The sequence below is a fragment of the Eretmochelys imbricata genome, chromosome 14, assembly GCF_965152235.1.
Source record: "Eretmochelys imbricata isolate rEreImb1 chromosome 14, rEreImb1.hap1, whole genome shotgun sequence".
Lineage (NCBI taxonomy): Eukaryota > Metazoa > Chordata > Testudines > Cheloniidae > Eretmochelys > Eretmochelys imbricata.
In genome coordinates this window covers 30,767,719-30,790,693 of record NC_135585.1, presented here as the reverse complement: position 1 = coordinate 30,790,693, position 22,975 = coordinate 30,767,719, and the positions used below count along the sequence as shown (strand labels likewise).

General features: G+C 44.7%; 2 protein-coding genes across 2 annotated transcripts; both read left to right on the top strand.

The window, feature by feature from the left end:
• Window positions 1–10,347: 10,347 nt before the first annotated feature.
• Window positions 10,348–11,304, top strand: LOC144275004 (olfactory receptor 6N1-like). Its single transcript, XM_077834084.1, has one exon. It carries the CDS (start codon window positions 10,348–10,350, stop codon window positions 11,302–11,304), a length of 957 nt encoding a protein of 318 aa, XP_077690210.1.
• An 8,481-nt stretch (window positions 11,305–19,785) lies between these two features.
• LOC144275003 (olfactory receptor 10A7-like) lies at window positions 19,786–20,721 on the top strand. The gene has a single exon (XM_077834083.1). It carries the CDS (start codon window positions 19,786–19,788, stop codon window positions 20,719–20,721), a length of 936 nt encoding a protein of 311 aa, XP_077690209.1.
• The last annotated feature ends 2,254 nt before the right edge of the window (window positions 20,722–22,975 follow it).

The window sequence follows — 22,975 nt, the reverse complement described above, 5'->3', positions numbered from 1 at the left end:
TTTTAGTTGGGGGCTGAAGGTGATGGCTAGTGGCGTTCTGTTATTTTCTTTGTTGGGCCTGTCCTGTAGTAGGTAACTTCTGGGTACTCTTCTGGCTCGGTCAATCTGTTTCTTCACTTCAGCAGGTGGGTATTGTAGTTGTAAGAATGCTTGAATCTTGTAGGTGTTTGTCTCTGTCTGAGGGGTTGGAGCAAATGCGGTTGTATCGTAGAGCTCGACTGTAGACAATGGATCGTGTGGTGTGGTTTGGGTGAAAGCTGGAGGCATGTAGGTAAGCATAGTGGTCAGTAGGTTTCCAGTATAGGGTGGTGTTTATGTGACCATTGCTGATTAGCACTGTAGTGTCCAGGAAGTGGATCTCTTGTGTGGACTGGTCCAGGCTGAGGTTGATGGTTGGATGGAAATTGTTGAAATCATGGTGGTTTCTTTTCCATGGGTCCAGATGATGAAGATGTCATCAATGTAGCGCAAGTAGAGTAGGGGCGTTAGGGGACGAGAGCTGAGGAAGCTTTGTTCTAAGTCAGCCATGAAAATGTTGGCATACTGTGGGGCCATGCAGGTACCCGTAGCAGTGACGCTGTTTTGAAGGTATACATTGTCCCCAAACACTGCCTCCTCAGGCGCTACGCTACCAGCACTCCCAGCTATCTTTGAGACACCACCGACTTCCTGAGGAAACTACAATCCATCGGTGATCTTTCTGAAAACACGATCCTTGCCACTATGGATGTAGAAGCCCTCTACACCAACCTTCCACACAAAGATGGACTACAAGTCGTCAAGAACAGTATCCCTGATAATGTCACGGCAAACCTGGTGGCTGAACTTTGTGACTTTGTCCTCACTCATAACTACTTCACATGCCTGTTGCCAACTGTGTCCACATATCTATTCAGGGGACACCATCATAGGGCCTAATCACATCAGCCACACTATCAGAGGCTCGTTCACCTGCACATCTACCAATGTGATATATGCCATCATGTGCCACCAATGCCCCTCTGCCATGTACATTGGCCAAAATGAACAATCTCTACATAAAAGAATAAATGGACACAAATCAGACATCAAGAATTATAACATTTAAAAACCAGTTGGAGAACTTCAATCTCCCTGGTCACTGGATTACAGACCTAAAAGTAGCAATTCTTCAACAAAAAAACTTCAAAAACAGACTCCAAAGAGAGACTGCTGAATTGGAATTCATTTGCAAACTGGATACAATTAACTTAGGCTTGAATAAAGACTGGGAGTTGATGTGTCCTTACACAAAGTAAAACTATTTCCCTATGTTTATTTCCCCTCCTGCTGTTCTTGTAAAGTGCTGGAAATGGCGCACCTTGATTATCACTACAATAGGTTCCCCCCTGCCCCCCGCCCCGGCTCTCCTGCTGGTAATAGCTCACCTTACCTGATCACTCTTGTTAAAGTCTGTATGGTAAAAAGAAAAGGAGTACTTGTGGCACCTTAGAGACTAACCAATTGTTTCATGTTCTCTGTGTATATAAAATCTCCCCACTTGAAGGCATCCGATGAAGTGAGCTGTAGCTCACAAAAGCCTATGCTCTAATAAATTTGTTAGTCTCTAAGGTGCCACAAGTCCTCCTTTTCTTTTTAAGAATGGGAAAGAGGCAGCTATAGCGAGAAGAATCCACCATAGGAGAGAAGAGCAACAGGCTGTCATGCTGGGAAATCGACACTAGATGGCAGCAGAGTAGAGGAAATGGGGCGGGGGGGCATCAGAAATACTGACTAGTGACCAATAGAGTTCAGTAGCCAATACAATAATGGGAAAGTTATACTGTAAAATGGCTCCTAGGTGGCAGCATGTTGTAAGAGTGAGACATGGGCCACTATTTTCAAAAATGCCCATTAGATGGCAGCATCTCTTGAATACTAATTCGGGGTGGTGCAAGTACATGATAACTGGCCATCACCTTGGACAGGCATCTCCCAAAAATGTAAGCTGGTGTTTGTCCATGATCTAAAATATTGTCCACAAAAGGATCATTAGACTAAAACGTGATGTAGAATGGGACTTGTATAATTGCAACTCACAGTGGTCATTGTTAGCTACAACGCTTTGGAGACACAAAATGAACCAAGTGGGAAAAAGGTCAAAGTGGGACCATTTTGAAAAGCACGAAGAGAGAATGCAACTATGAGAGAGCATTTACACTTTTTAAATCGAAGGGGAAGCCCATTTTCTGTCCCTTCAGGTAACTGCAGGTCTCTACTGAGAAAGTCCCATTTCTGCAGAATGATGGAAGACAAGAACCTCAGTGGAACTGGAGTCTTGTCTGCCAAACCCTGAAGAGCTCTGTGTGTCGAAAACATGTCTCTCACCAGCAGAAGTTGGTCCAATAAAAGGTATTACCTCACCCACCTGGTCTCAAACCCTGAGAAATGAGTTCATCGACTCCAGTGAGAGCTGTCCTATGAATAGAGGTGAGCACCCAATTCCAAACTGCTGCTGCTTTGCATTTATATATCACCTTCCGAACCGGGGTATTAAAGTGCTTGAGTAATTAAGCATGAGCAATTTAAGATTCACCTTCTGTGAAGAATGTGGGAAGTATCTGTATTCATTTTTACGATACATAGTCTGTGTCAGGATGCTGGGCAAAGGTAGGTAGGACAAGTGGTAGGAGCTGGAGATCCCGGAACTGAAGCCAGGGGTCAGAGTCAGTATCAGGGTCAAGAGTCAAGCCGAGGGTCAGAGCCGGAGGCAGAATCAGGAATTTTTTTCCCCTTCATTTCATTTGCCTACAGTTCTTGCCATTCCTTCCTTAGCTCACTTTTGATTAGGTGTTTAAATGCCAGTTTGCTTAAGGGGATCCCGAGGTCAACTTGTTTGTGATTAATAACACTTTTTGCCAGCCAATTCGTTGCCTGCTATCCCTGTCTGCACCAGGATCCATGCGATTACGTTGGTTATATCCAGTTCCACCAGTCTGGCTGTTAGCAGTAATATATCATTAAGAGAATCATTTCTGCTGTCAGACTCACCACTGTGAGTTGCCTGCTGCAGCCCTGATAAAGAGTCAGACAGGATGGCCACAGCAGCTGGCCACACATCTAAAGCATGATTTAGTGCTAGCATAATCCCTGTGTATCTCAGCCATAAAGACGGATACAAAGTTAGTCATACAGCTTTCTTGAGTCCGAGTGAGGGCACACAGGAAGCTGTTCCCACTCTGTTCTTCCTCTTTGGAACCCTCTGTATGTATTTGTCAATAGTGTCCCCACTTATAGCAAATCAATATAATTGTGACATCTTGTCTATCATTCTTTTATTGATTTCATCATATAATTCCACGTCTTTCCCGACCGGGGGTGATTTTCTAAGGATAGAATATTTTCCCATAGCTATACATTTTGGTCTCTTTCAATCCCTTCTTTTCATGAAGATCAGCTATCCACTTCTGTACCTTATTTACATGGGGAATGTTGACCTTTTGTCCGAACCGGTTAGCTTAGTGCTATCTTCACTATTATCTCGTACTTTGACCCAAAAAGGTTGAGTCTGGGAGCTTCGTTCTAAGAGTTAGCAGCAGCTGATGGAAATGCGTATATCTGTAGTACAGAGATACAGTAATGAACTCACCACCTGATATGCAATGCGTGTGTGTGGATATAATCTAGTTCGGATTTGTATTCATGGCTGACCCAAAGGCCGGGCATCCATACTCAATAACTGGTCTAATTAGTGCTCTGTATAGCATTGCCACCATTTTCATATCCACTCCCCAGGATGTTCCAAAGGTATTTGACTTTTGCACTTATCTCATATTTTCAGTATGGTCCCTCCAAGTGAGCTTGTTATCAAATATCACACCGAAGAATTTGTAATGTCAATATATTTATCTATTGGTCATATAGCTATAACTTTACATCTTTTTGGCTTTTCCATGTTGTGAGGATCATTCCCTTAGTTTTGTCTATGAGAATTTGAAGCCCCACCTCTTTCCCCATTCTGCACGTCTCTTAAGTGCATCATCATTCTTTTGGTGGCACTTTCAAGGTTTCTGCTTTTGATCCATATGGCACAGTCAGCAAACATGATCCCTATTCCTATCCTCATCTCTTCAGGGCGATCATTTATCATGATGTTAAAGAGGGCTGGTGTAACTACCCTGCTCTGTGGAGTTTCACTTGCAATTTACTATACGCTGGAGAAAGCTTTCCCTATTTGGACTTGTTCTTTTGCCAAAGAAGTTCCTTATCCATCTGTACATTCTTCCTATGTTACCCATTGAGGCCACTTTATGAAGTAGTTCCTCTCCCCAGAACACATCGTAGGCTTTTTCTATGCCCAGGAATATTAGTATAATTAATTCTATGATTCTCATGCTTTTTTGTGCTTCTGTCTCTATCCTGACAGCGTGGTCAATCACACTCCCACCTTTCTGGAGCCCACTTTGTGTTTTATCTATAAACCGTCTTCTTTCTAGGTGTGCTACTGTTCTCTCCCTTACTATACTTTCCATGGTTTACCTAAGCCACACTAAAGTTTACATTTAAAATATCCACATCCTTCTCCCATCCCACCTCTTCATCTCATAATTATCCTTAATGTTCTTTTCTTTTCCCTAATTTGTATCCTCTGATATTCATCATTACTGACTTTTTGAAGCATGGTGGCCAGAGTTTCTGCTTTTCTTCTCTTAGAGCTTATTACTCTATGCCCCGCAACTGGAAGACTTGGTGTTACGTGACTCTTACTCTTTATTCCATTCATTTCCCTAGTTTGTTTATATATAAACTTTGCTGTATTGGTATTTTTACTTACTTCCCCATGTTACGGTGTCCAGCTCTCTCTTTTTGCCCTTTTTATAGCCCTTTGTGAAACTACCTTACTTTTTTATATTTCATTAAGTCCATTCTTTAAGGATTTTTTGCTGTCTTATATGCCTTATTCCTTTCCCTAATTACCGTTTCATATTCCCTGTTCCACCATGGTACACTTCCCCTATCTTCAGGCAGTGTTGGCATCCTAGGAATAGCTAGGCTGGCTGTCTTTATGATTCCTTTATTAATATTACTACAGAATTCCTCAATATCTTCACAGATCCATTACTTACTCACATGTTGCTCACTTCTCTTTCCAAAGATTTTTCCAGTTTGCTTTTTTAAGATTCCAAGTGGGGATATCCTTTTCCTTGAGATGTAATTAATGTCAGGATGTGGTCACTAGCCATTCCCACCCCTCTGTCAATTTCACAGCTGCATTCACTCCCTATGGTCCCAGATCCAGACATGAGAAGCTTCCATCAGCTGTATTGAACCTGGTAGGCGCTCCATCATTGATTGCTAAATTATTCTCTTCAAAGATTTGCTCTGAACATTTTCCATGTTTTTCTTACTTCCCTGCAATCGGTTGTGACTATTCAGATCACCACAGACAATGAGTGGGCATGTGACACTTGCAATGAATTCTTTCAGGTCCATAGCCTCTAGTTTCCTGCATGGGTAATAAACATGATAAAGTCTTAGAGATGCAGAATTGTTTTGTATTGGTATCTCAATAGCATTATCCTTGCTATTTAGCTTTCTAACCTCTATTTCAAGGTACTTCAGGTTCTCCTTAGTGAAAGGGTATGCGTCCCCACCTTTTCCATTTCTCTATCATGTCCATATAGACCATATCCTGGGATTTTATAGTCTCATTTTTCTATTAGCCAAGTCTTGTATGCATATTAGATCAGGCTTTGTTTTCATATCAAAAATATTGGTCTTTAATTCCTACCCATGTGCTATTAAGCTGTGGGCATTCAAGCTGAAAATCTGTTTCTAACCGTCCATAGTAGTTTCACTGAGGAAAGTCTGAAGTTGTTCCACTGACAGGTTGCTAGCCTGCAGCTTTAATTATAATTCTCATTTTCTGTTTTCTTTCCTGTTTGAGAACTACAATTGATTACATCAACCATTACTGCAATGAATCTCTTTTCATCCCAATGTTACTCATTCCCTCCCATTAACTTGTTGCAGGCTATTGCCTTTCCTCACATCAGGTTCTCTTTTAGGTATTTCCTAACAGCTTCTGCACAGGACATGTTATTAGCAACTTGGGTTTCTTGTAGTTCTCTAGCTTGCTCCCCTCAGTACAGCTTGCATATTCTGAGCTGTGTTTTCCTCCACAGTTGCAACATTTTTGTTCTGTCCCTTCCTCACAGTCATCCTGTGAATGGTCACCTCCACACTTACTGCACTTTATTTTCCCATTGGACTTATTTGCAACATGACCAAATCTCTGGCCGCTGTAGCATCTCACAGAAAGAGGACTATAGGACTTTGATACCCTAAAGTTACTCTGATATTCTGGACTATCTGGTCATATCCCTCCCTTAAAATGTGACCAGCACAGCTGTCAAGCACTTGTTATCACTACCTTTTCTGCTAATGAGCCTCTTAGCACTTATCACCTTATCTCCACCTATTCCTTGCTTTCTTTCCTGAAATTTCATTTGGCATCCCAGTGAGGAATTTGGGTAGCTGACAACTTATTTGTATTTTACTTAGCACCTTTGTCTTAAGGAGTGTCCCTACTTGGTCTTTGTTTTTACATTCCACTAATGAGTCTCCAGCAGGTACCATCTTAGCTCTTGCTCTGTCTCCAGCACTTTTTTGATCCCCTCTGCCATTCTCAGGGGGTTGATATCCCCTATCTTTATATCCTTATCTACGGATTTTACTGTTAGGTAATTTCCCCCCATTTCCCTTTCCTGCCCTCCTATTTGCTGGTCCTTCTTCTGGGTGCAGAGAATCTCCCCTTTTCTTTTTCCTTGCTGGCATCCAGTCTTCATCAATGCTTTCCCTGTACTCATGGTCTAGCCTGGTTTCAGTTTCATTTCTCTCATCCATCTCACTCTGCCCAGCCAGCCACCGAGCCAGCACCCCACAGTCACCACTGAAACAGCCTTTCTTCAACCAGATCCTGGACACTTCCTTTTACACCCCATTGCTTTATATAGGGTCAAGGAGCCAATCAGGGATAGTTAAGACCACTGTCAGTCAGATCACATGAGGCGGAACTTCCCCTGGTGTTAAACCACTGCAGATTGTGTGTTGCAAGGAATAATCAAATTACAGGTAGCAATGTGGGGATGTTTGTTGCCTGGTAGTCCTATAGACCCACTAGGCCTTACACCATCTCTTCTAGGGGTGCTGTCCAGACAGGCTCTTGTAGGAGGATGATGGTATGCTTGGCAGATAAGGGAAGCTTGACTATCAAATCCACAGTAATAACCACCTAGAGTCTAGATAGGGTGTCTGAAGGTGCTGAGGGGCGCCTTCTTACTAACTAAAGGAGGAAGTGGTCTTGGGGAATAGAGCATCCAGGAAAATATAGGGCTTGAGGATGCACACCAGCTGGGTATGGTCAGGGAGGTATTCCCCTTTTCAGGACAGGGCATTGGCTGCCTTGTTCTGGTGATAGGTGATGGTAAAATAAAAGTGTGTGAACAACAGGGCCCACTGAAGCTGTCTTTGGTTCAGTGCCTTTGCCCTACGGAGATAGTCCAAGATTTTATGATCTGTGTATACCTGTACTGGGTGTCGGGCACCTTCAAGGTGGTGGTGCCATTCCCCGAAGGTGGCTTTGATTGCTAGAAGCTCTGTATCTAAAATCTCATAATTTTGTTCTGCTGGGTGTGAGTTTCTGAGAATAATAAGCACAAGGGAACAGGTGCTGTTGGGGAGCTGATTCTTGGGGAAGTATGGTCCCAATTGCAACATTAGATGCATCAGTCTCACTGACAAAGGCCCGCATTGGGTCAGGATGGATCAAGACTGGAGCACTGGTGAAGGACATCTTGAGCTGGTCGAACACCTGTTGAGCCTCCGGAGAGTAGGTGAAGGAGGTGTGTTTGCGGAGGAGCACTGTCAATGGGGCTATCTGGTCTGAAAACCCAGGCATGAAGTGCCTATAAATATTAGCAAACCCAAGGAAGCACTGCAGCTCCTTGATGTTCCAGGGGTGCCGCCCAGGTCCGAACAGCTTTCACCTTCCTGGGGTCCATTTTGAGGCTCTCGGAGACAGGATGTAACCCAACTACTTCACAGAGTGTTGATCAAAGCTGCCCATTTGTGTTCGCACAATGGAAAGTTCTCCCCGAGGGCTGTCAACCTGTTCAGGTGTGTTTAGTGCCCCTTGGAACGTGCTGGGTAGGGGGTGACCCACTGCCTCCATTTCCCCCAGGGCTGGCCTTGTACAAGTGTGAGGGGTGGTCCAGGAAAACTTCCAGAATCCTTGGCAAAGGTAGGCAGGACTAGTGGCAGGAGCTTGGGATCCCAGAACTGAAGCCAGGAGTCAGAGCCAGTGTCAGGGTCAAGCTGAGGGTCAAGCAAAAATCAGAGTCAGAGTTAAGGCGAGGATCAGAGCCAAAGACAGAGTCAGGATTGGGATGTGGGTCAAACCCAGGTTTTGACCTTTAATCGTATTTGTTATACTCTTCCCTGGACTTTCTCCAATTTCTCCACATCTTTCCTGAAATGTGGTGCCCAGGAGTGGAAGAATTACTTCTCGTGTCTTGCCTACAACACACCTGCTAATACATCCCAGAATTATATTTGCTTTTTTTGCAACAGTGTTACACGGTTGACTCATATTTAGCTTGTGATCCACAATGACCCCCAGATCCCTTTCCACAGTACTTCTTCCTTCTGCACTCATTTCCCATTGGGTATGTGTGCAACTGATGGTTCCTTCCTAAGTGGAGTACGTTGCATTTGTCCTTATTGAATTTCATCCTATTTACTTCAGACCATTTCTCCAGTTTGTCCAGATCATTTTGAATCTTAATCCTATCCTCCAAAACACTCACAACCCCTCCCAGCTTGGTATTGTCCACAAACTTTATAAGTGTACTCTCTATGCCATTATCTAAATCGTTGATGAAGATATTGAACAGAACCCAACCCAAAACCCATCCCTGTGGGACCCCACTCATTATGCCCTTCCAGCATGACTGTGAACCACTGATAACTACTCTCTGGGAATGGTTTTCCAGCCAGTTATGCACCCACCTTAGAGTGGCTCCATCTAGGTTGTATTTCCCTACTTTGTTTATGAGAAGGTCATGAAAGACAGTATCAAAAGCCTTACTAAAGTCAAGATATACCACATCTACCGCTTCCCGCCATCCACCAGGCTTGTTACCCTGTCAAAGAAAACTATCAGTTTGGTTTGACACGCTTTGTTCTTGACAAATCCATGCTAACTGTTACTTATCACCTCATTATCTTCTAGGTGTTTGCAAACTGATTGCTTAATTATTTGCTCCATTACCTTTCCGGGTACAGAAGTTAAGCTGACTGGTCTGTAATTCCCTGGGTTGTCCTTATTTCCTTTTTCATAGATGGGTACTATATTTGCCCTTTTCCTGTCTTCTGGAATGTCTCTGGTATTCCATGACTTCTGAATGCGGTGGCGAGTGGTGATAGAGTCTTACTAGCCCGGATCACACATGCCAGATTGTTTCTAGACTCTGAGTTTAGGGAAAGCATTTTTTTTTCACCCAGTGACTTTCCTGTATTATCATCCCACACTCATTATGGAGAGGGAAGGGTCATTCCCCAGTTAGGGTTGCACATCAGCTTGGTTTTGCACCTTCCTAAGGTCCACCCTTCAAAGAGCTGTATTTTATGACTGCTACATAGCTACTGTTGAGAAACAGAAAAGGCACTGCCAGTCCCTCACCACGTTCCCATCACCACCACAGGCACTAAGGGAGAATTTACTCCACTTCATAATTTATGGCATGAATTGATCTCTTGTGAGGGGGTGAAAATTATTCCTTCTCCTACAGGGCACTGAAATGCTGAATATACCAGGATATAGTGTTAGAATTCATGGAAAGAAATCTAACAGCAGGACGTTGCCTAAGAACTCTAGACCACATTGAAAAATCTCAGTCCAAGATTTGAGTTGATGTTTGATTTTGACTCATAAGACATGGCATGATTCTGGCCATTGCCAGAAGTGAAACACAGCATTTAAGCATCATTGTTAAGCTCTGGTATGTCACTAGATAGGATATGATAGACAGAGAAATGATCTGATCTGTCATATCAGTATGTGACTACCAGATAAATGGGCTTTTATAGTAATCACTGATATCCGTGTCGAAAACCCTCTTCCCCATCAGAGCAATGTTCTGTCCTCGGACTCAGTTTCCTAGCACTTTGCTCTGAAATCTAAACTTAGCCTTAAAATTTCAGCCTGTAACCAAGAGAGGAAGGGGAGTTTCTGAATATTTATGGAATTAATTCACGGGATTTGATTAACTTTTAACTCTGTGTCCTTCCAATTCAGTCGCACAGATTTATTGTTCCTAGACTCAGCCAATGGCAGACTGCAGAAACCAAAAAGCCATCACTGAATTCTTCCTCCTGGGATTCAGGGATCTCCCTGACCTGCAAATTCTTCTCTTCCTGATGTTCCTTGTGATCTACATGGCAACCGTGGTTGGGAACACCCTCATTGTGGTGCTCATTGTGGCTGACCAGCATCTTCACAGCCCCATGTCCTTCTTCCTGGGGAATTTGTCCTGCGTAGAGACCTGCTACACCTCAGCCATGCTGCCCCGGATGCTGGCCAGTCTCCTGACTGGGGACAAAACCATCTCAGTCAGAGGCTGCATCACACAACTGGATTTCTTTGGGTCTCTGGCAGGTACAGAATGCTGTCTCCTAGCAGCGACGTCTTATGATCGGTATTTAGCGATATGTAAACCCCTCCACTATTCAACTCTTATGAATATCAGGTTTTCCTTCCACTTGGCTGCTGGCTCCTGGTTAAATGGTCTTTGGGCTATTACCATCTTGGTCTTATTCCTATCACAGTTAACATTCTGTGGCCCTAATGAAATTGACCATTTCTATTGTGATGCCATTCCACTGATAGAGCTCTCCTGCAGTGACACCCACCAGGTCATATTGATGGATTTCATACTAGCCTGTGTATTCACCCTGCCTCCATTCCTACTAACCCTGACATCCTACATGTGCATCATTGCCACCATCCTGAGAATCCCTTCCACCACCGGGAGGCAAAAGGACTTTTCCACCTGCTCCTCTCACCTCATTGTGGTGACAATTTTCTATGGAACCCTAATTATTGTCTACATGCTACCGAAACGTGATACACTGAGAGACCTAAACAAAGTGGTCTCTCTTTGCTACACGGTCCTGACTCCCCTGGTAAACCCCCTCATCTACAGCCTGAGAAACAGAGAGGTCAAGGAAGCTTTGAGGAAAGCAGTCAGTAAATGTGGCTTTCACAAAAACGTGCAGAGACTCTGAGATAACTTAGCTTTGAAAACCTCAGGCTGTCTGGATGTTTTCAGCAATCATCCCCCATTAAAATCAAGTTGAAAAGTCCTAGTGAAAATCTCAGCACTCAGTGTTGTCCATCTCAGTGGAAGGACCAGGGAGGGAGGTGGCCATAACTATGTTTCCATCATGGAGTTATGGGCACTAGGCAGAATGGAGACAAAATTGTAACCAATTGTTTAGATCTTTAGAAAAGCCATTCGTGATCAAAATAAATGTTTGGACAATAAAAATAGTAACTCCTTGTGCAGCAGAGATGGGAACGTAAGGCTGGGAAATCTGCCACCCCTGAAATTGTGCATATTACCATCATAACCCTCTGCAAACCAACCATCTTCACTGAACTCACAGAGGCCGGAGGCAAACAACCAGGCCCCAGAAGTGACCTCTGGACACTTCACCAGGAACAGCGTTATAGCTCTTATCTGGGCTACACCCGGCTGTGACCAGCTCCGGGAAAGCAACAGCTCCAGGCTCACCAGGCCCTTGGAGGCAGGGAGGTTGGGCAAACAAAGAGGTAGACTCACACGCCAGGTCCACTGGGACTGTCCAGGCCCAGCTGGGGGTTTGCCAGGGCACCCGTAGAACGGAGGCCGTTCTGGGGGTCGGGTCGGTCAAATGGTCACTGACGAGGGACTCTGCTCATGGCCCTGCAGGGCACCAGCTGCTCTGCTTCCACCAGCTGCACAGAGCAGTTCAAAGGGAGGGGACCTGTTACAATGAGCGTCCCCAAAACTAACTGCAACAAGCCCAATGTCCGACAGAGCTAGTTCTGAGGGCACAGTGTCTAGTCAGCCCCAGGTACCCCAGGCAGCTCTGCTCCACACAGGGCCCTTTCCTCAGGGGGTGAGGCAACTTATGGTGAGAGGAAGCAGTAACCACCTACCAACGGGCAGAACTCCTGTGATGCCAAACACGGCAGTGCTGTCTCAGTCACTGGGAGCACGTCAGGGCTTGGCCAGAGGTCGGGGAGCTGGGCACCAGTGAGAATTGTAGGGCTCCGACTCTGCGGAAGGGGTTTCCCAAGAGACATAACAGAGTTAGTCACCCAAATCCCTTTGAAATGGGAGATGGATGCACATCACCTTACACGTCTCTGAGAATCTCAGCCTGGAGAGCCACTGGGAATCTGTCATGGTAGCTTCAATCTGTGCATTTCCATTGGACACAGAGCCCACATCAACAGAAAGGCGCTGGATGGATGGGAAACCCCTGCTAAGCCTTTGAGAGCTGCTGCCACTGTATGTGCTCTTGTAGCCACGAATGTTACAATCATTTTTTGTACGATTTTGTTCCCAGTGGCTTTAGTTTGAAACAGCACACACCTAGCAGTAGGTAAGAAATGAGGAGAGATACAATTATGCTGTCTAGGGCCACAAGAGGGCAGAGAGGACAGGTGCAGCTGTGCTGCCCAATGAACAGCAGGCAAAGTGGAGGGGCAAGAAAGGAGAAATTATGTTGCCAAAGGACCAATGGAAAGGGAGGTGAAGCTGTATAACGGTGTGTAAGTGTTGAGTAGATAGCACTGAAGAGAAGAGGACCTCTGTGCTGCATAGTGAAAGGTGGATAGTAGCAGATGTTATGGAGTGAGTTATGGGCTGTTATATTAAATAACGGCCACCACGTGACATGAGAGTCAAGAACGGGAAACAGAGTAACAGCCGTGTTAGTCTGTCTTCGCAAAAACAAAAGGAGGACTTGTGGCACCTTAGAGACTAACCAATTTATTTGAGCATGAGCTTTCGTGAGCTACAGCTCACTTCATCGGATGCATACCGTGGGTTTCCACTGTATGCATCTGATGAAGTGAGCTGTAGCTCATGAAAGCTCATGCTCAAATAAATTTGTTAGTCTCTAAGGTGCCACAAGTACTCCTTTTCTTTTTAAGAACGGGAAAGAGGCAGCTATAGAGAGAAGAATCCACTAGAGGAAAGAGCAACAGGCTGTCATACTGGGAAATCAACACTAGATGGCAGCAGAGTAGAGGAAATGAGGCGGGTGGGGGTGTCAGAAATACTGACTAGTGACCAATAGAGTTCAGTAGCCAATACAATAATGGGGAAAAGAACAGGAGGACTTGTGGCACCTTAGAGACTAACAAATTTATTAGAGCTTAAGCTTTCGTGGACTATAGCTCATTTCATCAGATGCATAGAATGGAACATATAGTAAGAGCTGTATATACATACTGATAAGTTGGAAGTTACCATACAAACTGTGAGAGGCTAATTAGTAAAGATGAGCTATTACCAGCAGGAGAAAAAAACTTTTGTCGTGATCATCAAGATGGCCCATTTAGACAGTTGACAAGAAGGTGTGAGGCTACTTAACATGGGGAAATAGATTCAATATGTGTAATGACCCAGCCACTCCCAGTCTCTATTCAAACCTAAGTTAATGGTATCTAGTTTGCATATTAATTCAAGCTCAGCAGTCTCTCCTTGGAGTCTGTTTTTGAAGCTTTTCTGTTGCAAAATTGCCACCCTTAGATCTTTTACTGAGTGGCCACAGAGGTTGAAGCGTTCTCCTACTGGTTTCTGAATGTTATGATTCCTGATGTCAGATTTGTGTCCATTTATTCTTTTGCGTAGAGACTGTCCGGTTTGGCCATTGTACGTGGCAGAGGGGCATTGGTGGCACATGATGGCATATATCACATTGGTAGATGTGCAGGTGAACGAGTCCCTGATGGTGTGGCGAATGGGATTAGGTCCTAAGATGGTGTCACTTGAATAAATATGTGGAGAGAGTTGGCATCGGGCTTTGTTGCAAAGATAGGTTCCTGGGTTAGTGGTTTTGGTGTGTGGTTGCTGGCTTCAGGTTGGGGGGCTGTCTGTAATTGAGGACTGGTCTGTCTCCCAAGATCTGTGAGAGTGAGGGATCATTTTTTCAGGATAGGTTGTAAATCTTTGATGTGCTGGAGAGGTTTTAGTTGGGGGCTGAAGGTGATGGCTAGTGGCGTTCTGTTATTTTCTTTGTTGGGCCTGTCCTGTAGTAGGGGACTTCTGGGTACTCTTCTGGCTCTGTCAATCTGTTTTTTCACTTCAGCAGGTGGGTATTGTAGTTTTAGGAATGCTTGATGGAGATCTTGTAGGTGTTTGTCTCTGTCTGAGGGATTGGAGCAAATGCAGTTGTATCTTAGAGCTTGGCTGTAGACAATGGATCGTGTGGTGAGCCATCAAGGGCTCGTTCACCTGCACATCTACGAATGTGATATATGCCATCATATCTGATTGATTGATTTGGCTTATAAAAAATATGAAGACTTTCTCAGTAATGGTATCCCACATTTGGACAAACTTTGTCATGAGAAGAGATATGAGATGATGAGAATCAAACTATGTGTGTCTTTGCAACAAAGCCCGATGCCAACTCTGTCCACATATTTATTCAAATGACACCATCACAGGACCTAATGCCATTAGCCACACCATCAGGGGCTCGTTCACCTGCACATCTACCAATGTGATATATGCCATCATGTGCCAGCAATGCCCGTCTGCCACGTACATTGGCCAAACCGGACAGTCTCTACGCAAAAGAATAAATGGACACAAATCTGACATCAGGAATCATAACATTCAGAAACCAGTAGGAGAACGCTTCAACCTCTGTGGCCACTCAGTAAAAGATCTAAGGGTGGCAATTTTGCAACAGAAAAGCTTCAAAAACAGACTCCAAGGAGAAACTGCTGAGCTTGAATTAATATGCAAACTAGATACCATTCACTTGGGTTTGAATAGAGACTGGGAGTGGCTGGCTCATTACACATATTGAATCTATTTCCCCATGTTAAGTAGCCTCACACCTTTTTATCAACTGTGTAAATGGGCCATCTTGATGATCATGACAAAAGTTTTTTTCTCCTGCTGGTAATAGCTCATCTTAACTAATTAGCCTCTCCCAGTTTGTGTGGTAACTTCCAACTAATCTCTCTCTCTCTATATATATATATCTTACTATATGCTCCATTCTATGCATCCGATGAAGTGAGCTGTAGCTCATGAAAGCTTAAGCTCTAATAAATTTGTTAGTCTCTAAGGTGCCGCAAGTCCTCCTGTTCTTTTTGCGGAAACAGACTAACAGGGCTGCTACTCTGAAACCTGTCAATAATGGGAAAGTTATATTGTAAAATGGCCACTAGGTGGCAGCATGTTGTAAGAGTGAGATATGGGCTGCTATTTTCAAAAATGCCCATTAGATGGCAGCATCTCTTGAATACTAATTCGGGGGCGGTACAAGTACATGATAACTGGCCATCACCTTGGACAGCCATCTCCCAAAAATGAAAGCTGGTGTTTGTCCGTGTTCTAAAATATTTTCCACAAAGGATCATTAGACTAAAACATGATGTAGAATGGGACTTGTATAATTGCAACTCACAGTGGGCATTGTTAGCTACAACGCTTTGGAGACACAAAATGAACCAAGTGGGAGAAAGGTTGAAGTGGGACTGTATTGAAAAGCATGAAGAAAGAATACAAATATGAGAGAGCATTTACACTTATTAAATCGAAGGGGAAGCCCATTTTCCAAAGGTAGATCACAGGCACTGGCTCATCCCTTCAGATAACTGCAGCTCTCTTTACTGAGAAAGTCCCATTTCTGCAGAATGATGAAAGACAAGAACCTCAGTGGAACCGGAGTCCTGTCTGCCAAACCCTGAAGAGCTCTGTGTGTCGAAAACATGTCTCTCGCCAGCAGAAGTTGGTCCAATAAAAGGAAAGGAGTACTTGTGGCACCTTAGAGACTAACCAATTTATTTGAGCATAAGCTTTCGTGAGCTACTCTTTTCCTTTTTGCGAATACAGACTAACACGGCTGTTACTCTGAATCCAATAAAAGGTATTACCTCACCCACCTGGTCTCAAACCCTGAGAAATGAGTTCATCGACTCCAGTGAGAGCTGTCCTATGAATAGAGGTGAGCACCCAATTCCAAACTGCTGCTGCTTTGCATTTATATATCACCTTCCGAACCGGGATATTAAATTGCTTGAGTAATTAAGCATGAGCAATTTAAGATTCACCTTCTGTGAAGAATGTGGGAAGTATCTGTATTCATTTTTACGATACATAGTCTGTGTCAGGATGCTGGGCAAAGGTAGGTAGGACAAGTGGTAGGAGCTGGAGATCCCGGAACTGAAGCCAGGGGTCAGAGTCAGTATCAGGGTCGAGAGTCAAGCCGAGGGTCAGAGCCGGAGGCAGAATCAGGAATTGAGACAAGGGTCAAAACCAGGTTTCAGCATCCCACTTGTGTTTCTAGGGGTCGATCAGGAGTCAGAATCGAAGTCAGAGTCGAGGTCAGTACCAGGACTTCAGACACAGAGAAGCAGAGTGGTCATGGCAGCTGGCTGGGATCCACATTGTTGCCTGGACACTTCTTGGTGCGCCCCATGGGCGAATATAGGGTCAAGGAGCTAAGAGCACTTTCAGTCCGTTCATGCAGGATGGAATTTACCGTGGCGTACAACCACTGCAGATTATGGGCCACAGGGAATGAGTCAATTACAGGCACTGCCAGGTTGCAGTGTGGGGATATTACTTACCCGTTAACCTTACAGGCCCAGGTCCAAGTCCTGCTGATACGCACAGTTACTTTGGGTGGCTGTGGTATGGGTAGATAAGAGTTAAATTCTGCAAGCACTCCCTCATGGTAGCTGTAGACAGATCTCAGTGGTCTGATGCTCAAAGGAAAAGCCCCGTGGGAGAAATGCATGAAGCAGTGTATGAGAGATACAGGTGGGTGAGGTAATATCTCTTATTGGACCAACTTCCGTTGGTGAGAGAGACAAGCTTTCAGCTACGACACTGCATGAACCAGTGTAGTCAGGTTCAGACGCCCTTCTCGAACCAGAGGGGGACCTTTGGGCAGGAACCCTGAACTAAGGGACTTCGGAGTGGATAAAAAAACAGCCTGTGGCTCAAAGGGTTACTGTGATGCTTGGACATATAAACAGGGTGATCTCGAGCAGAGAGGCTATTTTACCTCTGTTTTTGGCACTGGTGCGACCACTGCTGGAATCCTGCATCCACTTGTGGTGCCCACAATTCACGAAGAGTTCAGCGAAAAGCCATGAGGACAGTTAAAGGATTGGAAGACTCAAGGAGTTCAATCAGTTCAGTTTAACAAGGAGCAGGTTAAGGGGCGAACTGATCACAGTCTCTAAGTAACCATATGGGGACCAGAAATGTGATAAGGGTGGGCTCATCAATCTAGCAGAGAAAGGTATAACAAGGGTTAAGAGCTGGAAGTTGAAGCTAGACAAATTCATACGAGAAATAAGGCACAGTTTTTATCAGGGAGGGTAATTAACCACTGGAACAATTTACAAAGAGTCATGGTGGATTTCCCATCAGTGGAAATTTTAAAATCAGGATTGGATGTTTTTTCTGAAGCATCTGCTCTAGTGTAAACAGGAATTAATTCAGGGAAGTCTTACGGCCTGTGTTTCACAGCGATGCAGTCTAGATGATCCCAGGGACCCTTCTGGCCTTGGAATCTATGAATAAGTGGGGAGAGATTCTGATTGGGGTGTCAGACTATCCGAGAGGCCGGGGTTGCAGGCGGCAACCTGCCTCATTGTTTTTTGGGCGTATCTGGGTTAAGTGGAACCTGCTTAAACTGGCAAGGAAAGGCAGTGTTTAGATAGACAAATCGTCTCATGCCATTTGAAGTCATCACGTATTGGGGTGCTTTACCTCCTACTGAACCGAAACAATACCCTCAAAGTTATCCAGATCTACGCTCCCACAAGTGCATGCGAAGATGAGGATATGGAAGGATTCTATCAGGAGCTGGAGGAAACCCTCACTCAGAGTTCCACATAAAGGATTGTGATGGGAGATTTTAACACCAAGGTTGGAAGAGGGAGAGAGGACGAAAAGTTCATAGGTATCGGAAAATGAAACGTGCAAGAACGACTAGATATATTGGCAGAGACGAGGAGAATGTTCATTGGTAACACCTGGTCCCGAAAGAAGGCCAACAGAAGATGGACTCGGATCGCACCAAATGCGAAGACAAAGAATGAAATCGATTACTTCCTGATCGATAGACGACGCTTCCTGCAGGATATTTCAGTAGTGCCATCGTTCAACACCGGAAGCGGCCATCGCCTGCTGAGAGCCAGACTCATGTTCACTGTGAAGGTGGAGAAAAAGGCACTGTGTACGGCGAACAGAAGGCACCAACCGGTAGCTTTCGACGAGGCAACCCTGAAGGAAAACATTTCCAGTGAAGACTGGAGCCTCCTGGACGACTGCGATGAGGATTCTGAGAACTTCAGCAAGAGACTGAAATGGTGCGTGAAATCAGACAATGTGTGCCTAGGATTTTATTGTTTTAACCCTGTTTCCCTCTGCTAGGTATGTTTCTGTGAACCAACCAGTCACACCTGTTTTTGAAGAGGCCATCCTGAGTCACTAGAGGTTCACACTGGTCACAAGGTCCCAGAGAGGATTCCATAGCAGGGGACAAAGCCAGTTGTAGCTGCTGGAGATAAATACGGATGGTGAAACAGGGATGCTGTAGCCTGCAGACACACGGCACCCATTCCATATACATGGGAGATAGAGAGATGGATATACAGTTGAATACTTAAGGAGAGAGAGAGAGAATAGAAAAATCAGTGAAATAAAAGTTTTAACTTTCCTACCAATATTGGTTGGAATTTTCTAAGTGCCTTAATGGATTTAGTTGCCCAACTCGTCAAGAGGAGCGGGTGCCTAACTCCTGTAGAGTACTATCGAAGTCTCAGCCTTAATAGTCCAAGAATTCATGTTACAGGGAGAGAATTCCCAGCACAATTTAACAACATTTTCAGGTTCCACAACTTATATAATGGAAAAGGTTTTCAACTCTTATTAATATTTGCTAACGGTAGTAAATCTGGCTCTTCCTGTTGGGAATTTTTGATATTTTGGAACTGTGTAACAATGTGAAAGAATCACAGAGGTACATTCATAGATTTATAGATTGGAAAGCCACAAAAGACCATTAGATCCTCTAGTTTGATGTCCAACACTAGATTTATTGATTGATTGATTTGGTTTATACAAAAATATGAAGACTTTCTCAGTAATGGTATTCCACATTTGGACAAAGCTTTGTCATGAGAAGAGATATGAGATGATGTGAATCAAACTATGTGTGTCTAAATGGCTGCCCATTATGTTGGGCTCTCAGACCCTTCAACATAGCAACTGGGTTCCTGGTCCAATTCGAGAGATGTTGATATTTTGTTAAATCTGCTGCATAAAACTTACGATAATATATCCAAAGAGTCAACATGCCAGCCAGCTCTGTTCCTGCAACTCCATTATCAAACCAGGGGGCTTCCTTCCCCCCCAACTTCTTCTTTGCTGGGTTAAAGCTTAAGTATGTTTTTGCCAATCATCTCCAAGACGTATTTTTCTCTTCCTCACTTTTTATCCTTCCTAGATACACCCCATGGCAAACACAGAAGGGAGGAATCAAACGTCCATCACAGAATTCGTCCTCCTGGGATTCAGGGATCTTCCTGAACTGCTGGCCCTACTCTTCCTGCTGTTTCTAGTGATCTACGTTGTGACCTTGGCCGGGAACATCCTCATTGTTGCGCTAGTTGTGGCTGATCGGCGCTTTCACACCCCCATGTACTTCTTCCTGAGGAACTTGTCCTGCTTGGAGACCTGCTATACCTCCACCCTCCTGCCCAGGGTACTGGCCAGTTTCCTGACAGGGGACAATACCATTTCTGTTAGTGGTTGTATGACACAATTTTATTTTGTTAGTTTCTTTGCTGCTGCAGAATGCTATCTGCTAGCAGTGATGTCATATGATCTGTACTCGGCGATATGCAAACCACTCCATTATGCGGCCCTCATGAATACCAGGTTCTGCCTGTCGTTAGCAGCTGGGTCTTGGATAAATGGATTTCTGGCTGGTAACATCGTAATAGTTCTTATGTTACAATTAACTTTCTGTGGCCCCAATAAAATCGATCATTTCTGCTGTGAATCCACAGAAATGTTAAATCTCTGCTGCAATGGCACCAACCAGATAGAGCTTGTCATTACCATCCTGGCTGCTATATTCACTCTGCCTCCATTTGTATTAACCATGATGTCCTACGTGTGTATCATCTTCACCATCCTGAGAATCCCTTCCACCGCCGGGAGGCAAAAGGCATTTTCTACCTGCTCCTCTCACCTCATTGTGGTGGCCATTTTCTGTGGGACCCTAATCACTGTGTACCTGCTACCAAAACCCAACACACTGAGAGATCTGAACAAAGTGTTCTTCATCTGCTACGCAATTCTGACTCCTATGGCCAATCCCTTCATATACAGCCTGATTAACCACGAGGTCAAGGAAGCCCTGAAAAAACTGTCAGTAAGTGTCTAGATTTTATGAGAATTCAGAAACTTTAATCCCTTAAGGCAAGATGGTGTAATACTTATTATTGTGGATCTTATTTCTCACTCCATTTTTGGTGATATGCGCTTATAACATTTTGAGGATGTGCAAAGTTTTGAAAGTATAAGAGGAATCAATACCAGGACTGTTGGAGTAAAACTGAGATGTATTTTACTTGCTGAATGTGGGTAGATATCTCGATTAATTCCATACACTAGAATGACTTAGGGCTAGATCTACGAAGGGACTTAGGTGTTGCAATGAGTAAGTTTTAATGCCACACCAGCCAGTGGGAACCTATACGGTGCATGGGGAGCCAGGCTCCCTATACGGTGCGTGGGGAGAAGTAGGCAGCTAAGAAAGGGATCCCCAGAGATCAGCAACCCCAGTTTCCCAGAAGAGGGAAACCCAACTTTAAATGGCTCCTCTTTTGGGGGGGGAGGAGGGAATTGGACCTGTCTCCCCCACATCCTGGCTGAATGCCCTAGCCACTGGGATCAGGGTTATAATGGAGGCTTCATGCCCCCCAGCCAAAGTGGGCATGCCTACCGGATTGAGCCCTGCAGGTGAGACAGGCAGGGCCACGTCTAGCTTGAGGCTCCTGTGGGGGTGAGGTCTGAGATGAGTGCCTAGACTGAGGGGGCTGTGCATATGTTCACTGGCAGAGACTGGCTCCTACAGGCCTTTAGTGGCAGAGATTTAGCCACCTATGACATCAGGTGTCAGCTGAGCCTGTGTTTTGAGGCTCTCAGTGGTGCCTAAATGCTGGCCCTAGGCACCTGAGTCCCTTTGTGGACCTAGCTCTGAAAACCCAACTTCCGAAGTGTCGGATGCTCTTCGGCCCCTGGCCCCTCAATGAGATTTGTGTTCCTGTGTCACCAAGGTCGCTTGAGGCCAGATGTACTTAAAGGTATTGAGGTGCCTAGTGGGATTTTCAAAAGCATCCAGGTGCAGAACATGCCAAAAATGGGTTTAAGCCCCAAGATGCTGCTGAAAGTCCTATTGGCGTCTAAATACATTTTAAAATGTATCAGTGAAATCCTTGCTGATCTTAAGCACAAAAAAGAAGCTTACAAGAAGTGGAAGATTGAACAAATGACCAGGGAAGATTATAAAAATATTGCTCGGGCATGTAGGAGTGAAATCAGGAAGGCGAAATGACACCTGGAGTTGCAGCTAGCAAGAGATGTTAAGAGTAACAAGAAGGGTTTCTTCAGGTACATTAGCAAGAAGAAGAAAGTCAAGGAAAGTCTGGGCCCCTTACTGAATGAGGGAGGCAACCTAGTGACAGAGGATGTGGAAAAAGCTAATGTACTCAATGCTTTTTTTGCCTCTGTCTTCACGAACAAGGTCAGCTCCCAGACTGCTGCACTAGGCAGCACAGCATGGGGAGGAGGTGACCAGCCCTCTGTGGAGAAAGAAGTGGTTCGGGACTATTTAGAAAAGCTGTACGTGCACAAGTCCATGGGGCCGGATGCGTTGCATCCGAGAGTGCTAAAGGAGTTGGCAGATGTGATTGCAGAGCCATTGGCCATTCTCTTTGAAAACTCATGGCGATTGGGGGAAGTCCTGGACGACTGGAAAAAGGCTAATGTAGTGCCCATCTTTAAAAGAGGGAAGAAGGAGGATCCTGGGAACTACAGGCCGGTCAGCCTCATCTCAGTCCCCGGAAAAATCATGGAGCAGGTCCTCAAGGAATCAATTGTGAATCACTTAGAGGATAGAAAAGTGATCAGGAACAGTCAGCATGGATTCACCAAGGGCAAGTCATGCCTCACTAATCTAATTGCCTTCTATGATGAGATAACTGGTTCTGTGGATGAGGGAAAAGCAGTGGACGTGTTGTTCCTTGACTTTAGCAAAGCTTTTGATACGGTCTCCCACAGTATTCTTGCCAGCAAGTTCAAGAAGTATGGGCTGGATGAATGGACTATAAGGTGGGTAGAAAGTTGGCTAGATTGTCAGGCTCAATGGGTAGTGATCAAAGGCTCCATGTCTAGTTGGCAGCCGGTATCAAGTGGAGTGCCCCAAGGGTTGGTCCTGGGGCCTTTTTTGTTCAATATCTTCATAAATGATCTGGAGGATGGTGTGGATTGCACCCTCAGCAAGTTTGCAGATGACACTAAACTGGGAGGAGTGGTAGATACGCTGGAGGGTAGGGATAGGATACAGAAGGACCTAGACAAATTGGAGCATTGGGCCAAAAGAAATCTGATGAGGTTCAACAAGGACAAGTGCAGAC